This window comes from Oncorhynchus tshawytscha, linkage group LG12 (genome assembly GCF_018296145.1).
Source record: "Oncorhynchus tshawytscha isolate Ot180627B linkage group LG12, Otsh_v2.0, whole genome shotgun sequence".
NCBI lineage: Eukaryota > Metazoa > Chordata > Actinopteri > Salmoniformes > Salmonidae > Oncorhynchus > Oncorhynchus tshawytscha.
The window spans coordinates 7,579,120-7,606,005 of NC_056440.1; the positions used below are offsets into that span (position 1 = coordinate 7,579,120).

General features: G+C 44.2%; 1 protein-coding gene across 1 annotated transcript in view; it reads right to left on the reverse strand.

Moving 5' to 3' along the window:
* Positions 1-4,631: 4,631 nt before the first annotated feature.
* The window catches only part of LOC112240057 (extracellular matrix organizing protein FRAS1), a 338,168-nt gene continuing 315,913 nt past the window's right edge, over positions 4,632-26,886 (reverse strand). Inside the window, 14 exon segments of the mRNA XM_042331265.1 lie at positions 4,632-6,320; positions 6,534-6,680; positions 8,060-8,265; positions 8,715-8,881; positions 9,570-9,686; positions 10,132-10,399; positions 11,762-11,892; positions 13,054-13,282; positions 13,421-13,581; positions 15,351-15,583; positions 22,262-22,537; positions 22,838-23,025; positions 23,276-23,476; positions 26,824-26,886. The exon segment at positions 26,824-26,886 is cut by the window's right edge and continues 94 nt beyond it. Of these exon segments, the coding sequence (XP_042187199.1) occupies positions 5,646-6,320; positions 6,534-6,680; positions 8,060-8,265; positions 8,715-8,881; positions 9,570-9,686; positions 10,132-10,399; positions 11,762-11,892; positions 13,054-13,282; positions 13,421-13,581; positions 15,351-15,583; positions 22,262-22,537; positions 22,838-23,025; positions 23,276-23,476; positions 26,824-26,886 (3,062 nt within the window). The 3' untranslated portion in view covers positions 4,632-5,645.

The window sequence follows — 26,886 nt, forward strand, 5'->3', positions numbered from 1 at the left end:
TGTATATTAATCTAGAACACTGTTACCCTGTATATGAATATAGAACTTTGTTACCCTGTATATTAATCTAGAACACTGTTACCCTGTATATTAGTCTAGAACACTGTTACCCTGTATATTAATCTAGAACACTGTTACCCTGTATATTAATCTAGAACACTGTTAGCCTGTTTATTAATCTAGAACTCTGTTACCCTGTATATTAATCTAGAACACTGTTACCCTGTATATTAGTCTAGAACACTGTTACCCTGTATATTAATCTAGAACACTGTTACCCTGTATATTAATCTAGAACACTGTTAGCCTGTTTATTAATCTAGAACACTGTTACCCTGTATATTAGTCTAGAACACTGTTACCCTGTATATTAATCTAGAACACTGTTACCCTGTATATTAATCTAGAACAGTTAGCCTGTTTATTAATCTAGAACACTGTTACCCTGTATATTAGTCTAGAACACTGTTACCCTGTATATTAATCTAGAACACTGTTACCCTGTATATTAATCTAGAACAGTTAGCCTGTTTATTAATCTAGAACACTGTTACCCTGTATATTCATCTAGAACACTGTTACCCTGTATATTAGTCTAGAACACTGTTAGCCTGTATATTAGTCTAGAACACTGTTACCCTGTATATTAATCTAGAACACTGTTACCCTGTATATTAATCTAGAACACTGTTACCCTGTATATTAATCTAGAACACTGTTACCCTGTATATTAATCTAGAACACTGTTACCCTGTATATTAATCTAGAACACTGTTACCCTGTATATTAATCTAGAACACTGTTACCCTGTATATTAATCTAGAACACTGTTACCCTGTATATTAATCTAGAACACTGTTAGCCAATACCTGCTGGGCACAGATATCAGTTCAATGTCTAGTGTTGATTTCGAGTCATGTGAATTCAACATGAAATCAACTAAAAATGTCACCATTTCATTGGATTGAGGTTAAAATGGTGAAAAGAAAATACAGAATTCCTTTAACGTTGATGACTTTTCAAACCCAATCAGTTTTCCACGTTGATTCAACGTCATAGTGTCGATTTATTTTGGTTGAAATGACGGGACTGATAGTTTGTCATTACCATACAGCACTGACCACTAACTACTGGTTAAACTGACCACTAACTACTGGTTAAACTGATCACTAACTACTGGTTAAACTGATCACTAACTACTGGTTAAACTGACCACTAACTACTGGTTAAACTGACCACTAACTACTGGTTAAACTGACCACTAACTACTGGTTAAACTGACCACTAACTACTGGTTAAACTGATCACTAACTACTGGTTAAACTGACCACTAACTACTGGTTAAACTGACCACTAACTACTGGTTAAACTGATCACTAACTACTGGTTAAACTGACCACTAACTACTGGTTAAACTGAACACTAACTACTGGCCTCACAGAAACAACGCAGTTGGCAAGGCGTGTGTTTAACAGTTTTATTACTAAAAAGGCACCGAATACAGGCATCATATCCATAGCATTGGAATTAGTTCCATAAATGATAGCACCAAAAAACCTCCAACTTCCCACTGTTTTATTGATAGGCACACAGTTCTATGAAATATGAAATGAAAGAGTGAGGGAGAGAGAGAGAGAGAGAGAGAGAGAGAGAGAGAGAGAGAGAGAGAGAGGGAGAGGGAGAGAGAGGGGGGAGAGAGGGAGAGAGGGGGAGAGAGAGAGAGAGAGAGAGGGGGAGAGGGAGAGAGAGAGAGAGAGAGAGAGAGAGAGAGGGAGAGAGGGAGACGGGGAGACGGGGAGAGAGAGGAAGAGAGGGAGAGAGGGAGAGAAAGAGAGAGACAGATAGAGAGAGGGAGAGAGGTAGAGAGGGAGAGAGAGAGAGAGAGAGGGGAGAGAGGGAGGGAGAGGGAGAGAGGGAGAGAGAGAGAGAGAGAGAGATATTGACAAATCAATGCCACACAAAACTGTTTTCTGCAGAACATTCAGTGCTGTGGGATGATGTGCTGAAGTAGTCATCTGCCGTAATCAAACAATCAATGATTGGTTGTGTTATAACACTTACATACAACCACCACAAATGTTACACATAATTTTAACAGATGATTGGCCAAACATACAGTAATACATGATATGGGTAATAAATGATATGGGTAATAACATGATATGGGTATTAAATGATATGGGTCATAACATGATATGGGTATTAACATGATATGGGTATTAAATGATATGGGTCATAAATGATATGGGTAATACATGATATGGGTATTAATTAACATGATATGGGTCATAACATGATATGGGTAATACATGATATGGGTATTAACATGATATGGGTATTAAATGATATGGATCATAAATTATATGGGTAATAAATGATATGGGTATTAATTAACATGATATGGGTAATAACATGATATGGGTAATAAATGATATGGGTATTAACATGATATGGGTATTAACATGATATGGGTCATAAATGATATGGGTATTAATTAACATGATATGGGTATTAACATGATATGGGTCATAAATGATATGGGTAATAACATGATATGGGTCATAAATGATATGGGTATTAATTAACATGATATGGGTAATAACATGATATGGGTAATAAATGATATGGGTATTAACATGATATGGGTATTAACATGATATGGGTCATAAATGATATGGGTATTAATTAACATGATATGGGTATTAACATGATATGGGTCATAAATGATATGGGTAATAACATGATATGGGTCATAAATGATATGGGTATTAATTAACATGATATGGGTCATAACATGATATGGGTATTAAATGATATGGTCAAAACATGATATGGGTATTAAATGATATGGGTCATAACATGATATGGGTCATAACATGATATGGGTATTAACATGATATGGGTATTAAATGATATGGGTCATAACATGATATGGGTAATAAATGATATGGGTATTAATTAACATGATATGGGTCATAAATGATATGGGTCATAAATTATATGGGTAATAACATGATATGGGTCATAAATGATATGGGTAATAACATGATATGGGTAATAAATGATATGGGTAATAAATGATATGGGTAATAACATTATATGGGTATTAACATGATAATAATGCATACTGCAATATCAACAGTTAAATAATTATGTGAATGAACATAGGTAATGTCCCAAATGGTGCCCTATTGTCAAGTAGTGCACTACAAAGGGAATAGGATGCCATTTGAGACGTAACCATGGTGTTGTGGGATTGAACTTGTATGTACATCACAAATATATAACTGAGGCATTTTGGGGTGTTTTGGCACACAGAAGGCAAGGCATAAAATAAAACAGACACTTGTATAAAATATTACAATTTAACTGTAACATATTCAAATGATGAATTAGAAGAAATCAGTTCTGTTATAGTCATAATCACAAGGCTACATACAGCAGCATCCAACGGGACTGAGTGAGTAGGTAGGTGGGCACCAACGTAGCTATAGGCTATCTACTCTACAGCGGTCGTATTCTATTGTAGAATATCTATTCACTCGTTATCTATGTCAGATGAATATTACAATCATTCACTGATGGACTTCCATTTTTTACACTTTTGGTGAAAATACTTTGGACTATTTGTATGGATTTGTAAAAGCATGAGACAGTACTGCATGGAATGGCACTTGTAGAAAGGTGTTGAGCTTTTTTGTCTAAATAATATAATAACATAGCGGCTGCATTTACACAGGCAGCCAAATTCTGATCATTTTTCACTAATACTTTTTTTTTTTGACCAGCTCTGAAGAAAAAAAATGTGATGTGATTGGTCAAAAGATCAGAATTTTCCGCCTGCGTAAACGCAGCCAGTGTGCATCCAAGATTTAAAAAAACATATTCCCTAGTGGACTACTTTTGTCTAGGACCCATTGGTGCACCATAAAGTACAGATCAGTGTTTCCCAACTCCAGATGTCGAGTACTCCCAACAGCTCAATGAGTTGAATCAACTGAGTTTTTCTGGGGCTACAACAATAATGTGGGCTTTTGAGGTTACTGGAGGACTGGAGTTGGGCTTTTGGGGGTACTGGAGGACCAGAGTTGGGCTGTTGGGGGTACTGGAGGACTGGAGTTGGGCTGTTGGGGGTACTGGAGGACTGGAGTTGGGCTGTTGGGGGGTACTGGAGGACTGGAGTTGGGCTGTTGGGGGTAGGGAGGACTGGAGTTGGGCTGATTGGGCTGGGGGTACTGGAGGTCTGGAGTTGGGCTGTTGGGGGTACTGGAGGACTGGAGTAGGGCTGTTGGGGGTACTGGAGGACTGGAGTTGGGCTGTTGAGGGTACTGGAGGACTGGAGGGCTGTGGGGGGGCTGTTGGGGGTACTGGAGGACTGGAGTTGGGCTGTTGGGGGACTGGAGTAGGGCTGTTGGGGGGGTACTGGAGTAGGGCTGTTGGGGGGGGGACTGGAGGACTGGAGATGGGCTGTTGGGGGTACTGGGGACTGGAGGTCTGGAGACTTGGGCTGTTGGGGGTACTGGAGGACTGGAGTTGGGCTGTTGGGGGGGGGACTGGAGGACTGGAGTGAGTGGGGGAGGCTGTTACTGGAGGGCTGGGGTACTGGAGGACTGGAGTTGGGCTGTTGGGAGGACTGGAGTAGGGCTGTTGAGGGTACTGGAGGACCAGAGTTGAGCTGTTGGGGGTACTGGAGGACTGGAGTTGGGCTGTTGGGGGGACTGGAGTAGGGAAACACTGGTATAGGGGATAGGGTGTCAGTTCAGACACATTATATTACTAGGCTGGATCTTCCACATGCAGATAACTTAGTTTGAGGAGAGAGTGTGTTCATGGACTAATTGCACTTGAAAATATATAAATTACAACACTACTCATTCAGTTGTGGGCAGAAGACCATAACACGCTATAGGCCCGCATCCTAAAGTTGTTCGTGCAAATCTTCCATTGAAATGAATGAATGATGAACGCAAGTGGAGTTGAGATTGGGGTCCTGACTGTGTTTAATACTTTGATAGATGTCATATTATGGCACTGTGATGTCATAATGCAGCCGAGCTATAACTGAACTATTCAAATTATTCAAGACAAGCTGGAAGCAAAGTGCTACCATACGTTGATCATTTTGGCGTTGTTGTTGTCATGGAAACATAAAGCGGAAAAACAAGGCAGCAGATTTCCCTTGACTGATTCCAAACTCTCTAGTCGTTCAACAACGATGACAAGTTGAAAACACGAAGAAAAAAATAACTAAAGAGACTCAAATAGATTCAAATAATGACACAATCAATCATGTTTTATGCCATAGTTCGATAGTTGTTCACTCGTTTCCCTATTCCTGAGGTAGCCCAGTTTTGAATTGATTTGAATAAACGCTGCATAGCTGGCCGTCAAAAACAACTCTTCCCTTTAACCTCTCATCACGGTCATATAAAAATACATTAACAAACAATATTTTATTCCAGAAGTACAAACAAACGCTTTTTAGAAAATGACATTTCTTTTAGATGTCTCATAAAATACTCCTCCACTCCGGTAGATGTTTCCCCTTGAGTAGAACTGTTACTTCTACTAGTTCAACGTTGGCAAACCCCGAATGGGGAAATGATCTAGCCAGGGTAAACAATGGTGGGAGGTGGTGGGGATCCTCAGACCTCGGTGCCGTCGTTGTGGAGGTTGTTGTGGAGCTTGACCTCCAGGTTGACCTGCTTGACTTTCGCCCCTCCGTTGACCTTTGCGCCTCTGTTGACCTTGGAGTTGACGTTGTCGTAGTTCCGGTTGATGTTGATGTTCCTGACGGTGCAATGTTTAGAGCTAAAGTTCTTCTCCAGGGTCCTCTCCAAACACACCTCTACTTTGGTGTTCAGAGGGTACTCCTCCGCCATCTGGGGTGGCTTCTTACCAGCCGATCGTCGGCACTTCCTGAAGAGTAAACATGAAGCGAGCAGGACGAGGACCAATAGGGTTAGTGCGGCCACGCCCCCGCCCACCGAACCGCCCATCTGGGGGTTAAAGGTTGAGGCAGCGGGGACCTCGAGGTGGAGAGTCTTCATGTTGGTTCCGTTCTTCGTCTGGTCACCCTCATTGTCATATATCAGAGACTGGTCTAGAGTGAGACGTCCGCTGTGGTCAACAAGGTCCCGGCGAGCACGGCTGTGGCCGATGCTTTGGCTCAGCTGATTGACCAGATCCCGGCGAGTCCGCCCCCCGCCACTGCTGTGGGTGAGCTGATAGGTCAGAGAACGCTGAATCCTGGGGCCGGATATGGACTCTGGACCAATCACGTAGATCACCTGAAGGTACCACTGATGCCCCGCCTCCACCTGTCAATCAAAAGAGAGAGAGTTACTATGGAGATAAATCAGATCAATCATTTTACTTCTCTGAGAGTTACCCTCAAACTTGAAGACCTTTTTTGAAGGGTACCTAATGCCTTCATACTACATTTAGAACTCATATATAATGCATTCATAAGCAGTACATTATCATTTAATAAATCATTACAGTTAAGGGGATAAGTCTTTGTCTTCGCTGACCTTGTACAGGGCATCAACTTTCATGGTAAATCCATCAACACCAGGTATGGCTGTCATGGTCTGTAGTTCGGTGATATCCGACGCAAAGTTGGCTTCGAAGGGAACGTCATGGAAGAACCTGTCACAGACTTCAGGTTGCTTCCGATCCTAAAAGAGAGACGTTACAACACCGTTATTTCCAACTTATCCAGACAATATCAAATCAAACGCTAGCATACATGCTAACAAGGCTAGCTAGCTGCTGGGTGTAGGCTGTAGATGAAGATGTGGAAGGTACATTAGTACATTTGTTGTTTAAATCTCATTATAAACTGGTTGGTTTGAGCCATGAATGCTGATAGGCTGACAGCCGTGGTAATGACAAAACATTTATTTTTACTGCTCTAATGACGTTGGTAACCAGTTTATAATAGCAATAAGGCACCTCTGGGGTTTGTGGTATATGGCCAATATACCACGACTAACGGCTGTATGCAGGCACAACGTGTTGCGTTGTGGATAAGAACAGCCCTTAGCCGTGGTATATTGGCCATATACCACACCCCCTCAGGCCTTATTGCTTAAGTAAAGCTTGGACTTTCAGTTGTAGTTTCAGTAAAACGTGTAGTTTCAGTAAAACGTGTAGTTTCAGTAAAACGTGTAGTTTCAGTAAAACGTGTAGTTTCAGTAGAACAAGCCGTTTCAGTAAAACGTGTAGTTTCAGTAGAACAAGCCGTTTCAGTAAAACGTGTAGTTTCAGTAAAACGTGTAGTTTCAGTAAAACGTGTAGTTTCAGTAGAACAAGCCGTTTCAGTAAAACGTGTAGTTTCAGTAAATTGTGTAATTTCCAGCATTTGTGACAATAGCCTGCCATACACCCATTATGGTAAACGTTAGCATAAACGATCCAGTAATATGATACCAGAGCAGTGATTTGTACACCAATAACATTCTTCCTGTTTGAATAGCTCAAAGTCTTATCTCTGTAAGGCCATGACTACGCCCTGAGCGACGTGGATCAAACCAGTCCATCAGGTCACATTGGTTGGCTGTTTACGTTGGGTGACATACCACAAGACAAACCAAAAAGGTCACGGGTCAACTACGTGGTGCAAGGAAACACGTAGGTTGTGGGTTCAACTCCCGAAGGGATCAGATTTATAAAAGAAATGCGCAGTATGCACTCTGTGATACAAGTCGGGTTGGAATAAGAATGCCTGATGAAAGGGACTATATGTAAATCTACAAACAGTTTGCACAGATTATCAGTGTTTTCAAGCATCTCAGGAAGCACATTCATGTGACATGGACATCTTCTGAGATGTGCAGCGCGGACTGTGAAAAAAACCCAAGACAACCTGGAACATCACCAATATCTCCAACCACTACAAGAGGACAATGGGAGTTGAATAGAAACTATACCATCATAGAGATGAATAGAGGGCACACTTTGCCAGAAAACCTGTATTAGAATGGGCAGCTCCATGCCAGACATGGGGAAAACATAGGACGCTTGACCTCTTTCCCATCTCAGTAGATATACATACCAGGATCAGGAACCTGTGTTTGAGCTGTTTGTTGGTCTGGATGCAGCCGTACTGAGGGCCCTCGTTGTACAGAGTCCCTGTGGGATCGAAGAAGGGCACGTATCCATCCCGTCCTGTACACAGGTACACCTTCTCCAGCTGCAGCTTGTAGGCTGAGTTCAGGTTCTGCTCTGGGTTCCACAGCACCCTGCCATACAATGTCTGGCCTGTAGGGGCAGCAGAGAGACAATACTGTAATAAACAGCACCCTGTTGTATAGTGTCTGGCCTGTAGGGGCAGCAGAGAGACAATACTCTAATAAACAGCACCTGTCATACAGCATCTGCCCTGTAGGGGCAACAGAGAGACAATACTCTAATAAACAGCCCCTGTCATACAGCATCTGCCCTGTAGGGGCAGCAGAGAGACAAGTTGTGGATGACTGGATATTTTGAACCCAGTGGCATCACAGACATATGGGCAAGCGGGGTAAATTGAGCCATGTTTTCTATTTTCAGTCACTGTGGAAAATAGTGAAATAGTGTATATATATTTTTACAATATCTTTGTGTAAGTCGGGATGTTTGGTCATGTAGATAACGGGTAATAGCTCAACTACCCCCGTTCTCTTTATTTGGGTCTGCCCTGTGACTTGTGTGTGGAACGGTTATTGTACCCATAGAGAAGGCTCCCTTGTAGTCCATCTCAGCCATGGACATGTCAGCGACGGCCGGGTCCATCATGAACACCTTCTCATTGTTGCACAGCTGAAACTCTGTGTTGAGGCTGTACACGACAGGCACCGGTCGGTTGGTCTGCTGGAAGGCTATAGGTAGTTGGAACCTGGGAGAGATGACATTACGTCAGGTTCTTACCGTATACGTCGAGCATGGCCATATGAAACAGGTCCTAGAATGGAGCCTTGAGGAACACCACGACATATGTTTGAGTGACATATTTAACCAAATCAACCATGTCTTTATTTGCCAACCAATTGTCAAGATAGGAGCATGGCAACAGTGTATGGACCTCACTAAGAAGTGTATGGTGGCTGTGGAGGGACATCATTCTCTGGGGCCCTCACTAAGAAGTGTATGGTGGCTGTGGAGGGACATTATTCTCTGGGGCTCTCACTAAGAAGTGTATGGTGGCTGTGGAGGGACATACTTCTCTGGGGCCCTCACTAAGTAGTGTATGGCGGCTGTGGATTCTCTGGGGACATTATGGTTCTCTGGGGCTCTCACTAAGAAGTGTATGGTGGCTGTGGAGGGACATACTTCTCTGGGGCCCTCACTAAGTAGTGTATGGTGGCTGTGGAGGGACATACTTCTCTGGGGCCCTCACTAAGTAGTGTATGGTGGCTGTGGAGGGACATACTTCTCTGGGGCCCTCACTAAGAAGTGTATGGTGGCTGTGGAGGGACATTATTCTCTGGGGCTCTCACTAAGAAGTGTATGGTGGCTGTGGAGGGACATTATTCTCTGGGGCTCTCACTAAGTAGTTAGTGTATGGTGGCTGTGGAGGGACATACTTCTCTGGGGCGTGGGCTGTGCAGGACAGAGGCTTGTCTCCAGGGTCGGTCCATGGTTGGGTTGGCTGTACGGTACAGGGGATCAGAAACACTGTGTACTCTCCAGAGTAGTCTTTCCTGGAACACAACAAACATTATGGTAAAGCTCCTCTAACAGAGACGCTTCTGAATCACACTTACATGATGTTTTAACCTTGCCCTGAGACCTGACAACGTTTACATTTAGGTCCCCAGGCTAATGCCTAGGCTTTAACTTAGCTCAGCAGGCTAACACTGTTTTGTGGCATGCAGAAGACACAGGTCAGAACAAAAGCTTAAACACAGAGTAACCCTTACTGACCTGATGTAAGAGGAGGTGGCTTTCCAGAGCTGGTAGGGAGAATCAAAGGACTGGGTATATCTATTAATATATATATCTATAACTGTATATAACAGTATGTCTGTTTACTGACCTGCTGTAAGAGGAGGTGGCTTTCCAGAGCTGGTAGGGATAATCAAAGGACTTGGAATATCTATTTATCTATATCTATAACTGTATATAACAGTATGTCTGTGTATTGACCTGCTGTAAGAGGAGGTGGCTTTCCAGAGCTGGTAGGGAGAATCAAAGGACTGGGCGCTCCAGATAAGCTGCATGTCGAACTCTATCCCCCCCAGGTGGTCCGGGACCATCAGGTGGGACTTGTGCCCAGGCAGAGTGTGGTGCTCGGGGACAAACTGGCCCCTGAACTTGGCGTGTGTTTTGAACTCGATGACCAGACGGCCATCTTCTCTTATGTAGATCCTGATGATCTGGAGTCTGGCTGACAGAACGCTGTCTGTCTGGATGCCTAGTGGACACAGAGACATACCAGTTAAACAGAGTTACACAGAGACATACCAGTTAAACAGAGTTACACAGAGACATACCAGTTAAACAGAGATACATAGAAACATACCAGTTAAAGGTGCTCTGGTCAGATGAAACCAAAATTGAACAGAGTTACACAGAGACATACCAGTTAAACAGAGTTACACAGAGACATACCAGTTAAACAGAGATACATAGAAACATACCAGTTAAACAGTTACACAGAAACATACCAACCCCTTATACACCCCCTCCACACACAGCCCACTACAACACACATCCCCCTCACAAACAGCCCCCCTCCCACACACACAGCCCCCACACACAACCCCCTCCCCCGAACAAACCCCCACACACAAGTCTCCCCCCCACACACACAGCCCCCTCCCCCACACAGCCCCCTCCCCCACACACAGCCCCCTCCCCCACACTTACAGCCCCCCAAACACAGGCCCCCACACACACACAGCCCCCCCCCCCCCCACACACACAGTCCCCCCACACACACACGTCCCCCCACACACACAGCCCCCCAGACCCTCACAGCCCCCTCCCCACACCCACAGCCCCCCAGACAACCACAGACCCCCTACACAGCCCCCCACACACACAGCCCTCCCCCCACACACACACAGCCCCCAGACCCTCACAGCCCCCTCCCCACACATCACAGACCCCCCAGACACCCACAACTCTATCCCCCCTCCCCCACCACAGACCCCCACACACAGCCCCCCAGACAAACTGCCCCCCTCCCCCACACACAGCCTCCCCAGACACCCACAGTCCCCCCCTGCCTAGTGGACACAGAGCCCCACCCAGACAACAGAGACCCCCTTAAACACACACAGCCCCCAGACAACCAGTTAAACAGCCCCCCCACACACAGCCCTACACCCCCCCCACACACAGCCCCCCAGACCCTCACAACCCCCCCCCCACACACACAGCCCCCCAGACACCCACAGCCCCCCTCCCCACACACACAGCACCCCCTCCCCCACACACAGCCCCCCAGACACCCACAGCCCCCTCCCCCACACACAGCCCCCCAGACAACCACAGACCCCCCTACACCCCCCCCCCCACACACACAGACCTCCCCACACAACACAGACCCCCAACACACAGACACCCACAGACCCCCCCCCACACACACAGCGCTCCCCCACACACACACAGCCCCCCTCCCCCCACACACAGACACCCACATCCCCCCACACGCACAGCCTCCCCCCACACACACAGCCCCCCCCCCACACACACAGCCCAACTCCCCCCCAACACACAGCCCCCCCCTCCCCCCACACACAGACACCCACATCCCCCCACAGCCCCTCACCTGTCCTCCAGAGCACGGTGTCGTAGAAGAAAGAGAACTCCATTTCAGTGTGGTGTTCCAGTGAAGCCCAGCCCCTGGGAGCTGTTACGTAGATATACGACACGTAGAGAGGAACCTGCACCTGGGAACGACTGGGACATCATGCACATGGGGGATTATGTCCAACAGGAGTGAATTCAGAGCATGATAAACACTAGAGTACAATTTGAATTTGACTCCTAACCCACTATGTGACCCCCTAACCCACTATGTGACCCCCTAACCCTCTATGTGACCCCCTAACCCTCTATGTGACCCCTAACCCTCTATGTGACCCCTAACCCTCTATGTGACCCCTAACCCTCTATGTGACCCCTAACCCTCCATGTGACCCCTAACACTCTATGTGACCCCCTAACCCTCTATGTGACCCCTAACCCTCTATGTGACCCCTAACCCTCTATGTGACACCTCTAACCCTCTATGTGACCCTAACCCTCTATGTGACCCCTAACCCTCTATGTGACCCTAAGCCCTCTATGTGACCCTAAGCCCTCTATGTGACCCTAAGCCCTCTATGTGACCCTAAGCCCTCTATGTGACCCTAAGCCCTCTATGTGACCCTAAGCCCTCTATGTGACCCTAAGCCCTCTATGTGACCCTAAGCCCTCTATGTGACCCTAAGCCCTCTATGTGACCCTAAGCCCTCTATATGACCCTAAGCCCTCTATGTGACCACCTAACCCCTCTATGTGACACTAAGCCCTCTATGTGACCCCCTAACCCTCTATGTGACACTAAGCCCTCTATGTGACCCCCCCTCTATGTGACCCTCTATGTGACCCCCTAAGCCCTCTATGTGACCCCCTAACCCTCTATGTGACCCCCTAAGCCCTCTATGTGACCCCTAACCCTCTATGTGACCCCTAACCCTCTATGTGACCCCCTAACCCTCTATGTGACCCCCTAACCCTCTATGTGACCCCCTAACCCTCTATGTGACCCCTAACCCTCTATGTGACCCCTAACCCTCTATGTGACCCCCTAACCCTCTATGTGACCCTCTAACCCTCTATGTGACCCCCTAACCCTCTATGTGACCCTAAGCCCTCTGTGACCCCCTAACCCTCTATGTGACCCCCTAACCCTCTATGTGACCCCTAACCCTCTATGTGACCCCCTAACCCTCTATGTGACCCCCTAACCCCTCTGTGACCCCCTAACCCTCTATGTGACCCTAAGCCCTCTATGTGACCCTAAGCCCTTTATGTGACCCCTAACCCTCTATGTGACCCCCTAACCCACTGCAGGGCGTATTGTAGCGTACCTGGAAGTCGGCAGTGACAGAGCCTCCACAGACGTCTATGAGTTCCGTCATGTCGTAGTAGGCATCGAAGGTCCAGATGCAGCTCTTCAGGTTGAGGTGTTTATACAGCTGGATGCTCTTAGCCTCTCGGACACCGGGGTTGAACTGGTAGGGTCTGTCATAACCCGGACCCAGAGAGATACTGTCATACTGGACATCATCCAGGAAACCCGTCTCTGAAACACACATCAAACACACTTTTGATAAAGGGAGGATTTATATTATTTGGTGCACATCAGTGTGTGTGTGTGTGTGTGTGTGTGTGTGTGTGTGTGTGTGTGTGTGTGTGTGTGATCAAGTGTGTGTACGCTCACCAGAGACCCCCTGCAGGTCTTTGAGAGTGACCAGGTTTGAACAGATGTGCTGTTGTCTATAGATGGACTCCGACAGCAGGAAGTGCAAGTTGTGGAGGGGCATGCTGGACACTAGGGGCAGCATACCGTCCTGGTGGGGGATCTGCACCGAGATGTGGATACTGCAGAAGAAAAAGAAGACAACACAAGGTTAGTGGTCTAGAACTATTATATACCATATGTATGTGTTCTAGAACTATTATATACCATATGGAGGTGTTCTAGAACTATTATATTCCATATGGAGATGTTCTAGAACTATTATATACCATATGGAGGTGTTCTAGAACTATTATATACCATATGGAGGTGTTCTAGAACTATTATGTACCATATGTAGGTGTTCTACTATTATATACTATATGGAGGTGTTCTACTATTATAGACCATATGTAGGTATTCTAGAACTAGTATAGACCATATGGAGGTGTTCTATAACTATTATATACCATATGGAGGTGTTCTACTATTATATACCATATGGAGGTGTTCTAGAACTATTATATACCATATGGAGGTGTTCTAGAACTATTATATACCATATGTAGGTGTTCTACTATTAAATACCATATGGAGGTGTTCTATAACTATTATATACCATATGGAGGTGTTATACTATTATATACCATATGGAGGTGTTCTAGAACTATTATATACCATATGGAGGTGTATTCATGGAGGTGTTCTAACTATTATATACCATATGGAGGTGTTCTAGAACTATTATATACCATATGGAGGTGTTCTAGAACTATTATGTTACATATGGAGGTGTTCTAGAACTATTATATACCATATGGAGGTGTTCTAGAACTATTATATACCATATGTATGTGTTCTAGAACTATTATATACCATATGGAGGTGTTCTAGAACTATTATATTCCATATGGAGATGTTCTAGAACTATTATATACCATATGGAGGTGTTCTATAACTATTATATACCATATGGAGGTGTTCTATAACTATTATATACCATATGGAGGTGTTCTAGAACTATTATATACCATATGGAGGTGTTCTAGAACTATTATATACCATATGGAGGTGTTCTAGAACTATTATATACCATATGGAGGTGTTCTAGAACTATTATATACCATATGGAGGTGTTCTAGAACTATTATATACCATATGGAGGTGTTCTAGAACTATTATATACCATATGGAGGTGTTCTATAACTATTATATACCATATGGAGGTGTTCTAGAACTATTATATACCATATGGAGGTGTTCTAGAACTATTATATACCATATGGAGGTGTTCTAGAACTATTATATACCATATGGAGGTGTTCTAGAACTATTATATACCATATGGAGGTGTTCTAGAACTATTATATACCATATGGAGGTGTTCTAGAACTATTATATACCATATGGAGTGTGTTCTATAACTATTATATACCATATGGAGGTGTTCTAGAACTATTATATACCATATGGAGGTGTTCTAGAACTATTATATACCATATGGAGGTGTTCTAGAACTATTATATACCATATGGAGGTGTTCTATAACTATTATATACCATATGGAGGTGTTCTATAACTATTATATACCATATGGAGGTGTTCTATAACTATTATATACCATATGGAGGTGTTCTAGAACTATTATAGACCATATGGAGGTGTTCTAGAACTATTATATACCATATGGAGTTGTTCTAGAACTATTATAGGCCATATGGAGGTGTTCTAGAACTATTATAGGCCATATGGAGGTGTTCTAGAACTATTATAGACCATATGCAGATATGTTTGTGCTTGGTGAGCTCATCGGTTGGGTAGCTTCTTGTGTTGTAGTATGTTTGGCTGCATGACTGTTTGTGTGTTTGCACACCTGCTCATTGCGTTTGTGTGTGAATGACTCCCTGCTCACCGGTTGGGGTGCTCCTTGTGTTTAACATCCAGATACTTCAGACTGGCGATGAACGACTGGGCCTGGAACCCTCGGGCTGTTCCTGTGGTAACAGGGGTGTGGCATATGGAACCCTCGGTGCCGATGGTTGCTATGTTACTCCTCAGGGGTGTTCCAAGATGGCCGGACTTGTCCCGGGCCTGGGCCACACAGCGCACATGGAACCTCCGAGAGAAATAGATACTGTCCAGGACCTGTGGAGCAAATGCAGTCAATCAATCAGTCAGTCAATCAATCAATCAATCAATCAATCAATCAGTCAATCAATCAATTAGTCAGTCAGTCAATCAGTCAATCAATCAGTCAATCAATTAGTCAAAAAGTATGTCAATCAATCAGTCAGTCAGTCAATCAATTAGTCAAAAAGTCAGTCAGTCAATCAGTCAGTCAGCCAGTCAATCAATCAGTCAGTCAACCAGTCAGTCAATCAATCCATCAGCCAGTCAGTCAATCAATCAGTCAGCCAGTCAATCAGTCAGCCAGTTAGTCAGTCAGCCAGTCAATCATTCAGTCAATAAGTCATTCAATCAGTCAGTCAATCAATCAGTCAGTCAGTCAATCAATCAGCACACAGACACACACAAAGACACAGACTACAACAGAACATTCTCCTAAATATCACCACCACCAGTGACTGATTCTACACTCTTAGAAAGAAAAGGTGCTAAGTAGAACCATAACGGGTTCTTTGGTTTGTCCCCATAGGGGAACCTTTTTTGGTGTTTCATAGAATCCTCAGTAAATGGTTCGACCTAGAACCCTCTATGAACGATTCCACCAGCCTTATTAGCCATTAAATTGTAACTTTTTCTGACTATCCTAGACTACGAGTGTAAAAAGCATTAAGGACACCTTCTTAATATTGAGTTGCCTTGCCCATTCACCCTCTGAATGGCACACATACACAATCCATGTTTCAATTGTCTCAAGGCTTAAAAATACTTCTTTAACCTGTCTCCTCCCTTACATCTACACTGATTGAAGTGGACCTTTTATGCTCGCTTCGAGGCAAGCAACACAGAAGCATGCATGAGAGCACCAACTGTTCCGGACGACTGTGTGATCATGCTCTCCATTAGAGCATGATAAACAACAGGTCAACATTCACAAGGCCGCAGGGCCAGACAGATTACCAGGACGTGTACTTATTGCATGCGTGGACCAACTGGCAAGTGTCTTCACTGACATTTTTAACCTCTCCCTGACCGAGTCTGTAATACCTACATGTTTCAAGCAGATCACCATAGTCCCTGTGCCCAAGAAAGAGAAGGTGGCCTGCCTAAATGACTACATCCCCGTAGCCATGAAGTGCTTTGAAAGGCTGGTCATGGCTCACATCAACACCATCATCCCGGAAACCCTAAACTCACTCCAATTTGCAAACCACCCCAACAGATCCACAGATGATGCAATCTCAATCGCACTCCACACTTCTGTTTCCCACCTGGACAAAAGGAACACCTATGTGAGAATGCTGTTCATTGACTACAGCTCAGCGTTCAACACCATAGTGCCCTCCACACTCATCACTAAGCTATGGACCCTGGGACTAAACACCTCCCTCTGCAACTGGATCCTGGACTTCCTGACAGGCTGCCCCCAGGTGGTAAGGGTAGGTAATAACAAATCTGCCACATTGATCCTCAATACGAGGGCCCCTCAGGGGTGTGTGCTTAGTCCCTGTACTCCCTGTTCATCCACGACTGTGTCTCCAAGCACGACTCCAACACCATCATTAAGTTTGCTGACGACACAACAGTGGTAGGCTTGATCACCGACAACGATGAGACAGACTATAGGTAGGAGATCAGAGATCTGGCAGTGTATTGCCAGGACAACAACCTCTCCCTCAACGTCAGCAAGATGAAGGAGCTGATCCTGGAACACAGGAAAAGGAAGGGCCGAACAAGCCCTCATTAACATCGACGGGGCTGAAGTGGAGCAGGTCTAGAGTTTCAAGTACCTTGGTGTCCACATCACCAACAAACTATCATGGTCCAAACACACTAAGACTCTCAGGAGACTGAAAAGTTTTGGCATGGGTCCCCAGATCCTCAAAAAGTTCTACAGCTGCACCATCGAGAGCATCCTGACCGGTTGCCTCACCGCTTGGTATGGCAACTGCTCGGAATCCGACCGTAAGGCGCTACAGAGGGAACTGCGTACGGCCGAGTAAGTCACTGGGGCCAATCTTCCTGCCATCCAGGACCTCTATACACTATGCAGTGTCAGAGGAAGGCCCCAAAAATTGTCAAAGACTCCAGTCATCCAACTCTTAGACTGTTCTCTCTACTACGGAAAGCTGTACCGGAGCGCCAAGTTTAGTTCCAAAAGGCTCATTGACAGCTTCTATTCCCAAGCAATAAGACTGCTGAACAATTAATCAAATAGCCACCCGGACTATTTACATTGCTGCTACTCACTGTTTGTTATCTATGCATAGTCACTTTACCCCTACCTACATGTACAAATTACCTGAACTAACCCCTACCCCCGCACATTGACTCGGTACTGGTAACCCCTATATATAGCCTCGCTTTATATATATTTTTTACTTTAGTTTATTTAGTAAATATTTTCTTAATTCCATTTCTTGAACTGCATTGTTGGTTAAGGGCTTGATAAGTAAGCATTTCATGGTAAGGTCTACTACACCTGTTGTATTCAGCATTTCACTGTAAGGTCTACTACACCTGTTGTATTCAGCATTTCATGGTAAGGTCTACTACACCTGTTGTATTCAGCATTTCACTGTAAGGTCTACTACACCTGTTGTATTCAGCATTTCATGGTAAGGTCTACTACACCTGTTGTATTCAGCATTTCATGGTAAGGTCTACCTACACCTGTTGTATTCAGCATTTCACTGTAAGGTCTACTACACCTGTTGTATTTGGCGTATGTGACAAATAAAAACAGATTTGATTAGATTTGACAGCAACTCACATTATGCTGGCTGGCAAAGTAATGTGTAATTCCTATTGGAATACAGCCAGAGAGTAAGCCACAATTGGAACTTTTAATCACCCACCTGCATTCAGCATGACTGCCAGGGATGACTTAACAATGAGACTGCCTCAACCATCTACACTGGAAAAGCCATCTCAATAAATCCAATATTAGACATACATTTAGAAAAATGTACGTCTTTGTGTAGCATAAGCTTAATCAACCAGTCAATGTACATGCAAAAACACAGATATTAAAACAAACAATTCTGAAAATCAACCTGCAATAGAGCATGCTGGGAAATATGATAATGATGGGTGTGGTTTTGAGGGTTTTTACTCAACACAGAGTAAAAATGTCACAATCAAACTCAACTCTGGTTATTAACATCAACACTGGGGTCAATGTTACACCATTGAGTGTTAATTTAACTACTAAATCAACAGAATACATGTTACACAGAAAGATCTAGGTAAAACTAGCCAATTTACAGTGTACCATACAATATACTGCTGGTTCACTCAGACTCCCTTCTATTCTCGTGCTCTCTTCTCAATAAAATCCCAGAAAAGATGCATTTGAAAGAGATAATGGTAAAGAGATCAACTATGTCAGTACTGTATATTTAATTATTATTACGGGGATACCAGATACATGCATAAATATTCCCATATAACTACAGTTTAAAATATTATCCCACTTATCTTTTAAAACATATCATATTACTCAAACTGTTGATGGTAAAGTTCAAACATTGAGGTAAATACTAATGCCCAGACACTATTTCAAAGAATGGAAAGATACTACAATAAAAAAGCTTATTCAGATTCAACCTTTCGTACAAAAACAGTTCTTAAGTGGTCAAAGTTTCTCGGTAGAACCCTTCGCCTAACAAAGAACCCTTGCCTTCCAAAAACGGTTCTTAGGTTGTCAAAGTTTCTCGGTAGAACCCTTCGCCTAACAAAGAACCCTTGCCTTCCAAAAACGGTTCTTAGGTTGTCAAAGTTTCTCGGTAGAACCCTTCGCCTAACAAAGAACCCTTGCCTTCCAAAAACGGTTCATAAGTGGTCAAAGTTTCTCGGTAGAACCCTTCGCCTAACAAAGAACCCTTGCCTTCCAAAAACGGTTCTTAGGTTGTCAAAGTTTCTCGGTAGAACCCTTCGCCTAACAAAGAACCCTTGCCTTCCAAAAACGGTTCTTAGGTTGTCAAAGTTTCTCGGTAGAACCCTTCTCCTGACAAAGAACCCTTGCCTTCCAAAAAACGGTTCTTCAGATCAAAACGGAAGGACTTTATCCCTTTGCCAGTGGTGTAAAGTACTTAAGTAAAAATACTTTAAAGTACTACTTAAGTAGTTTTTTGAGGGAATCTGTACTTTACTTAACTATTTATACTTTTGCCTTTTATTTTTACCTCACTACATTGCAAAAGAAAATGATCTACTTTTTGCTCCACACATTTCCCATGACATACAAAAATACAGGTTACATTTCGAATGCTTAGCAGGACAGGAAAATGGTCCATTCACGCACTTATCAAGCGAACATCCCTGGTCATCCCTGCCTCTGATCTGGCGGACTCACTAAACACACATGCTTCATTTGTAAATGATGTCTTCATGTTGGAGTGTTCCCCTGACTATCCATACATTAAGCGAAAAACAAAATGGTGCAGTCTGGTTTGCTTAAAACCTCTTGCGACGAGCAAACCCGTATCCGGGAGCGTAATCATAGCCTCAAGCTCATTAGCATAACGCAACTTTTCCTATTCATGAAAATCGCAAATGAAATGAAATAAATATATTCAAACACAAGCTTAGCCTTTTTGTTAACAACACTGTCATCTCAGATTTTCAAAATATGCATTACAGCCAACGCTAGACAAGCATTTGTGTAAGTTTAGCATGGCATAATGCTATGCTAGGCTCTGCTAGCAGCAGGCAACATTTTCACGAAAATAAGAAAAGCAACCAAATTAAATAATTTACTTTTGAAGAACTTCAGATGCTTTCACTCAGGAGACTCCCAGTTAGATAGCAAATGTTCCTTTTTTCCAAAAAGATTATTTTTGTAGGCGAAATAGCTCCGTTTCTTCATCATGCTTGGCTGAGAAATCGACCGAAAAATGCTACAACTATAACGCCAAACCTTTTTCAAAATTTGCTCCATAATATCGACAGAAACATGGCAAACGTTGTTTAGGATCCATCCTCAAGGTGTTTTTAACATATATATTCGATAATATATCCGTCGAGGCAATTGGTTTCTCATAAGAAGCGATTGGAAAAATGGCTACCTCAGTATTTTACGCAAGATTTTCTCTGGGAGACACCATGTGACCACATGCTATATATGGTCCCTTACAGCCATTCTTCAATGGAAATGCCTAAAAAGACGTCACAATGCTGTAGACACCTTGGGGAATGCGTGGAAAACGGAAACTCATTCGTAGCTCATTCACAGGCATATAAGGAGTCATTGGCATGAGGCGGTTTAAAAAAATGCGTCACTTCCTGGTTGGATTTTTATCTGGGTTTCGCCTGTAACATCAGTTCTGTGGCACTCACAGACAATATCTTTGCAGTTTTGGAAACGTCAGAGTGTTTTCAATTCCAAAGGTGTCAATTATCTGCATAGTCGAGCCTCTTTTCGTGACAAAATATCTTGTTTAAAACGGGAACGTTTTTCACCCAAAAAATTTAATTAGCGCCCCCTAATGCATAACTGGTTTTAACAGTTGGAATTTGAAACGATGTATACTTTTACTTTTGATACTTAAGTATATTTAAAACCAAATACTTTTAGACTTTTACTAAAGCAGAGTATTACTGGGTGACTTTCACTTTTGAGTCATTTTCTACTAAAGTATCTTTACTTTTACTCAAGTATTTGGGGACATTTGGGGACTTTTTCCACCACTGCCATTCTCAAAGAACAGTTTAGGAACCCTTCTTTCTGAGAGTGTACCTCTTCCCCGGCACTCACCCTATAGTTTACACCAACCAGTATAGGGTGTGGCATTAGTGATAGTCTACTACTACAACAACAACTACTACTACTTTCACTACTACTACCACTACCACTACTACATCTACATCTACTACTACTACTACTACTACTACTACCACTACTACCACCACTACCATGACAACTACCATTACTACATCTACTACTACCACTACCACTACTACCACTACCACCACTACTACTACCACTACCACTACTACATCTACTACTACTACTACTACCACCCACTACTACTACCACCACTACTACTACTACCACTACCACACTACTACCACTACCACTACTACATCTACTACTACTACTACTACCACTACTACCACCACTACTACTACTACTACTACTACTACCACTACTACCACTACTACTACCACCACTACTACTACTACTACCACTACCACACTACATCTACTACTACACTACTACTACTACCACTACTACTACTACCACTACCACCACTACCACTACTACATCTACTACTACTACTACTACTACTACTACTACTACCACTACTACTACTACCACTACTACTACTACTACTACCACCACTACTACCACCACTACTACTACCACCACTACTACTACCACTACCACCACTACTACTACCACACCACTACTACACTACTACTACTACTACTACTACTACTACTACCACTACCACACACCTCACACACCTCAGCTACGTTGTCATAGTCTGACACTACCACCACTACTACTACTACCACCACTACTACTACTACTACCACCACTACTACCGCTACCACCACTACTACTACTACTACCACTACCACTACTACATCTACTACTACTACTACATCTACTACTACTACCACTACTACTACTACCACTAGTACCACCACTACTACCACTACCACTACTACGACTATTACTCAACTACTCACCATATGGTTAACACCAGTGTATGGTGTGGTATCAGTGACTGTCTCGAAAGGTGACCTGGCCCCGTTGGTGTCTGTAGGGGCAGCCACCTCCCAGGAGAAGTGAACAGACGTCTGGTTGATGCCTGCCTCGTCACAGCGCTCCCTCATCACAGAGTATTTGGAGTAGTGCGGGTCACAGGGCGTCACACACACCAAGGGGTAGCCAGGTGCAGGCTGCTTCTTACTGCCCTCCTTAGACACCTCAGCTACGTTGTCATAGTCTGACAGAGATACCACCTGGGAGAGGGAGGGAGGGTGTTGGAGTCAGTCTAATTGATTGGGGTCAATTCCTAATTTTTATTCAAGACTGATAACAGAAGAAAGGGTTTAACGTGAAATATGTCACATCATCAATCATAAAATTAAAGGTAGGCTTTAGGCCAGAGAAGATACTGTAAGTATCTATGGCTACAATCTTTGAGGGAAAGTTTAAAGTTTATGTTTTTTTGTCTTGGCTCTTTTTCTGGCAAGTTCTGAAAAAATTAATTTTATAAAAATGACATTATAATTCAGATTGAATTGAGTAATGCTCCTTACGATGGGCGTGGCCGGGAGAATGAGACTCCCTGCTGCTTCCTGGTCCAGGATGGTGACTGTTGCCGTGGTGATCTCTCCAAGCACCGCCTCCACCGGATCGTCAGGACCGAGGACCAATGAGAAGGACTCGTGCCACTCCCTGTCCTCATTGGACAGAATCTCCACTTTGAACAGGATGTGGTCCATGCCTTCATAGAAAGACCAGAAAAAGTAAAGTTAACATTTCCTTACGCTGCATCGTCGACATGTCATGTAAAATACCTTCAATAATGTAAAAATGTATTACATTTCCTGTCAAAATCCCTCTGAAACGGGTGAAAACAAATACACAGGACCCAGTCTGAGCAATCACTAAAGGGAATGTGATTGGCTATGAGGTTCTTGGAGCCAGATATACTATACTACCCATAGTGTTCCTTCTCATTAAGTCTTACTGACCAGGGGTGAATTTGAGGACCCTGCTCTTGGGGTTGTAGTCCACTCCGGACTGGGCTGATCCGTCCCGGGTGCTGCAACGGACCTTGGAGGTGCGGTCCTGGTCTCCTGTCCTGACCACTTTGATGTTAAGCACCTCGATGCCGTCTGGCCCGGGAGGCTCCCTCACCTGGTACGACGTCTGCTCAAACTCTATGGTGGGGGCTGGGGAAATTGAACATGCAATGCATTTTTTTATTGTTTTTACATTGACTGAGCTTTTTTTGTCTATGTACAAGTATGCCCTGTGTTTCTGTTTGTAATGTCGTACATTGCCATTATCTTAAGGAATGTAGTACAAAGTCAGTGTTCTCCATACAAAGTCAGTGTTCTCCATACAAAGTCAGTGTTCTCCATACAAAGTCAGTGTTCTCCAGCTATCAACTCCGAGTTTGTAACTCTACTAATCTCTAGTGAAAGTCTACACACCCCTTACAGTCTTTACACAGTCTTTACACAGTCCTTACACAGTTTTTACACACCCCTTACACAGGCTTTACACAGTCCTTACACAGTCTTTACACACCCCTTACACAGTCCTTACACAGTCTTTACACACCCCTTACACAGTCTTTACACAGTCCTTACACAGTGTTTACACACCCCTTACACAGTCTTTACATGTTGCTACCTTAAAGTTACATCTAAAAAGGGATTCAATTTCATGTTTTTCCTACCGATCTACACAACCTACACCATATTTTTTTTCGAAGTGAAAAGAAATGATCGTCAACGTTCCTAATTAATAACATTTTGACAAAAACAATGGACATAATGTTGCCTTAAGAGTTGTTAGAACCTTATTCAAAATTGATTCACAGCTGTAATAACAAAAAAAGTCTTCAAAATGTAACCTTTAAATAGTCAAGTCAGTTAAGAACAAATTCTTATTTACAATGACAGCCTAGGAACAGTGGGGTTAACTGCCAAGTTCAGGGGAACAGTGGGGTTAACTGCCTTGTTCAGGGGAACAGTGGGTTAACTGCCTTGTTCAGGGGAACAGAGGGGTTAACTGCCAAGTTCAGGGAACAGTGGGGTTAACTGCCTTGTTCAGGGGAACAATGGGGTTAACTGCCTTGTTCAGGGGAACAGTGGGGTTAACTGCCAAGTTCAGGGGAACAGTGGGGTTAACTGCCTTGTTCAGGGGAACAATGGGGTTAACTGCCTTGTTCAGGGGAACAGTGGGTTAACTGCCTTGTTCAGGGGAACAATGGGGTTAACTGCCTTGTTCAGGGGAACAGTGGGTTAACTGCCTTGTTCAGGGGAACAGTGGGGTTAACTGCCAAGTTCAGGGGAACAGTGGGTTAACTGCCTTGTTCAGGGGAACAATGGGGTTAACTGCCTTGGGGAACAGTGGGTTAACTGCCTTGTTCAGGGGAACAGTGGGTTAACTGCCTTGTTCAGGGGAACAGTGGGTTAACTGCCTTGTTCAGGGGAACAGTGGGTTAAACTGCCTTGTTCAGGGGAACAGTGGCGTTAACTGCCTTGTTCAGTGGGTTAAACTGCCTTGTTCAGGGGAACAGTGGGTTAAACTGCCTTGTTCAGTCGGGCAGAACGGCAGTGTTTTACCTTGTCAGCTCGAGGCTTCGATCCTGCAACCTTTCAGTTTCCTGGCCAAACACTCTAACCACTAGGCTACATGCTGATCCATAATGGCTGCCCACTCTAACCACTAGGCTACATGCTGCTCCATAATGGCTGCCCACTCTAACCACTCAGGCTACATGCTGCTCCATAATGGCTGCCCACTCTAACCACTAGGCTACATGCTGCTCCATAATGGCTGCCCACTCTAACCACTAGGCTACATGCTGCTCCATAATGGCTGCCCACTCTAACCACTAGGCTACATGCTGCTCCATAATGGCTGCCCACTCTAACCACTAGGCTACATGCTGCTCCATAATGGCTGCCCACTCTAACCACTAGGCTACATGCTGCTCCATAATGGCAGCCCACTCTAACCACTAGGCTACATGCTGCTCCATAATGGCAGCCCACTCTAACCACTAGGCTACATGCTGCTCCATAATGGCAGCCCACTCTAACCACTAGGCTACATGCTGCTCCATAATGGCTGCCCACTCTAACCACTAGGCTACATGCTGCTCCATAATGGCTGCCCACTCTAACCACTAGGCTACATGCTGCTCCATAATGGCAGCCCACTCTAACCACTAGGCTACATGCTGCTCCATAATGGCTGCCCACTCTAACCACTCAGCTACATGCTGATCCATAATGGCTGCCCACTCTAACCACTAGGCTACATGCTGCTCCATAATGGCTGCCCACTCTAACCACTCAGCTACATGCTGATCCATAATGGCTGCCCACTCTAACCACTAGGCTACATGCTGCTCCATGCTGCCCACTCTAACCCATAATGGCTCCTGGCCCACTCTAACCACTCAGCTACATGCTGCTCCATAATGGCTGCCCACTCTAACCACTCAGGCTACATGCTGCTCCATAATGGCTGCCCACTCTAACCACTCAGCTACATGCTGCTCCATAATGGCTGCCCACTCTAACCACTCAGCTACATGCTGCTCCATAATGGCTGCCCACTCTAACCACTCAGCTACATGCTGCTCCATAATGGCTGCCCACTCTAACCACTCAGCTACATGCTGATCCATAATGGCTGCCCACTCTAACCACTCAGCTACATGCCGCTCCATAATGGCTGCCCACTCTAACCACTCAGCTACATGCTGCTCCATAATGGCTGCCCACTCTAACCACTCAGCTACATGCTGATCCATAATGGCTGCCCACTCTAACCACTCAGCTACATGCTGATCCATAATGGCTGCCCACTCTAACCACTCAGCTACATGCTGATCCATAATGGCTGCCCACTCTAACCACTCAGCTACATGCTGATCCATAATGGCTGCCCACTCTAACCACTCAGCTACATGCTGATCCATAATGGCTGCCCACTCTAACCACTCAGCTACATGCTGATCCATAATGGCTGCCCACTCTAACCACTCAGCTACATGCTGCTCCATAATGGCTGCCCACTCTAACCACTCAGCTACATGCTGCTCCATAATGGCTGCCCACTCTAACCACTAGGCTACATGCTGCTCCATAACGGCTGCCCACTCTAACCACTCAGCTACATGCTGATCCATAATGGCTGCCCACTCTAACCACTCAGCTACATGCTGATCCATAATGGCTGCCAAAGGTGCTTTCACCAAGTGTTAACTCTGGGGTATAAAGACAGCTACAATCAAGACATCTACTGTTGTTGTTTTGTTGTTGTTATTCATTTGAAAAATGGTCTATATATTTTTTTCCACCTTGAAGATGTGTAGTAGGTTGTGTCGATCTTTTTTTTGGGGGGGGGGTCGAGTTGAATGCTTTTTTTAGAGGTAATTTTAAAGCAGGAAAATGTGAAGACTGTAATGGGTGTGTTGACTTTCACTAGTGACCGAGTACAACTCGCTATTAAAAAAGAAAAGCACAGGGATCAGTGAAGCCTGTGTGTTGCTTACCGTCCTCGTCGTTAGTGATGGTTACCGTGACAATGTCACTAACTCCCACCATGGCCCCGCTCC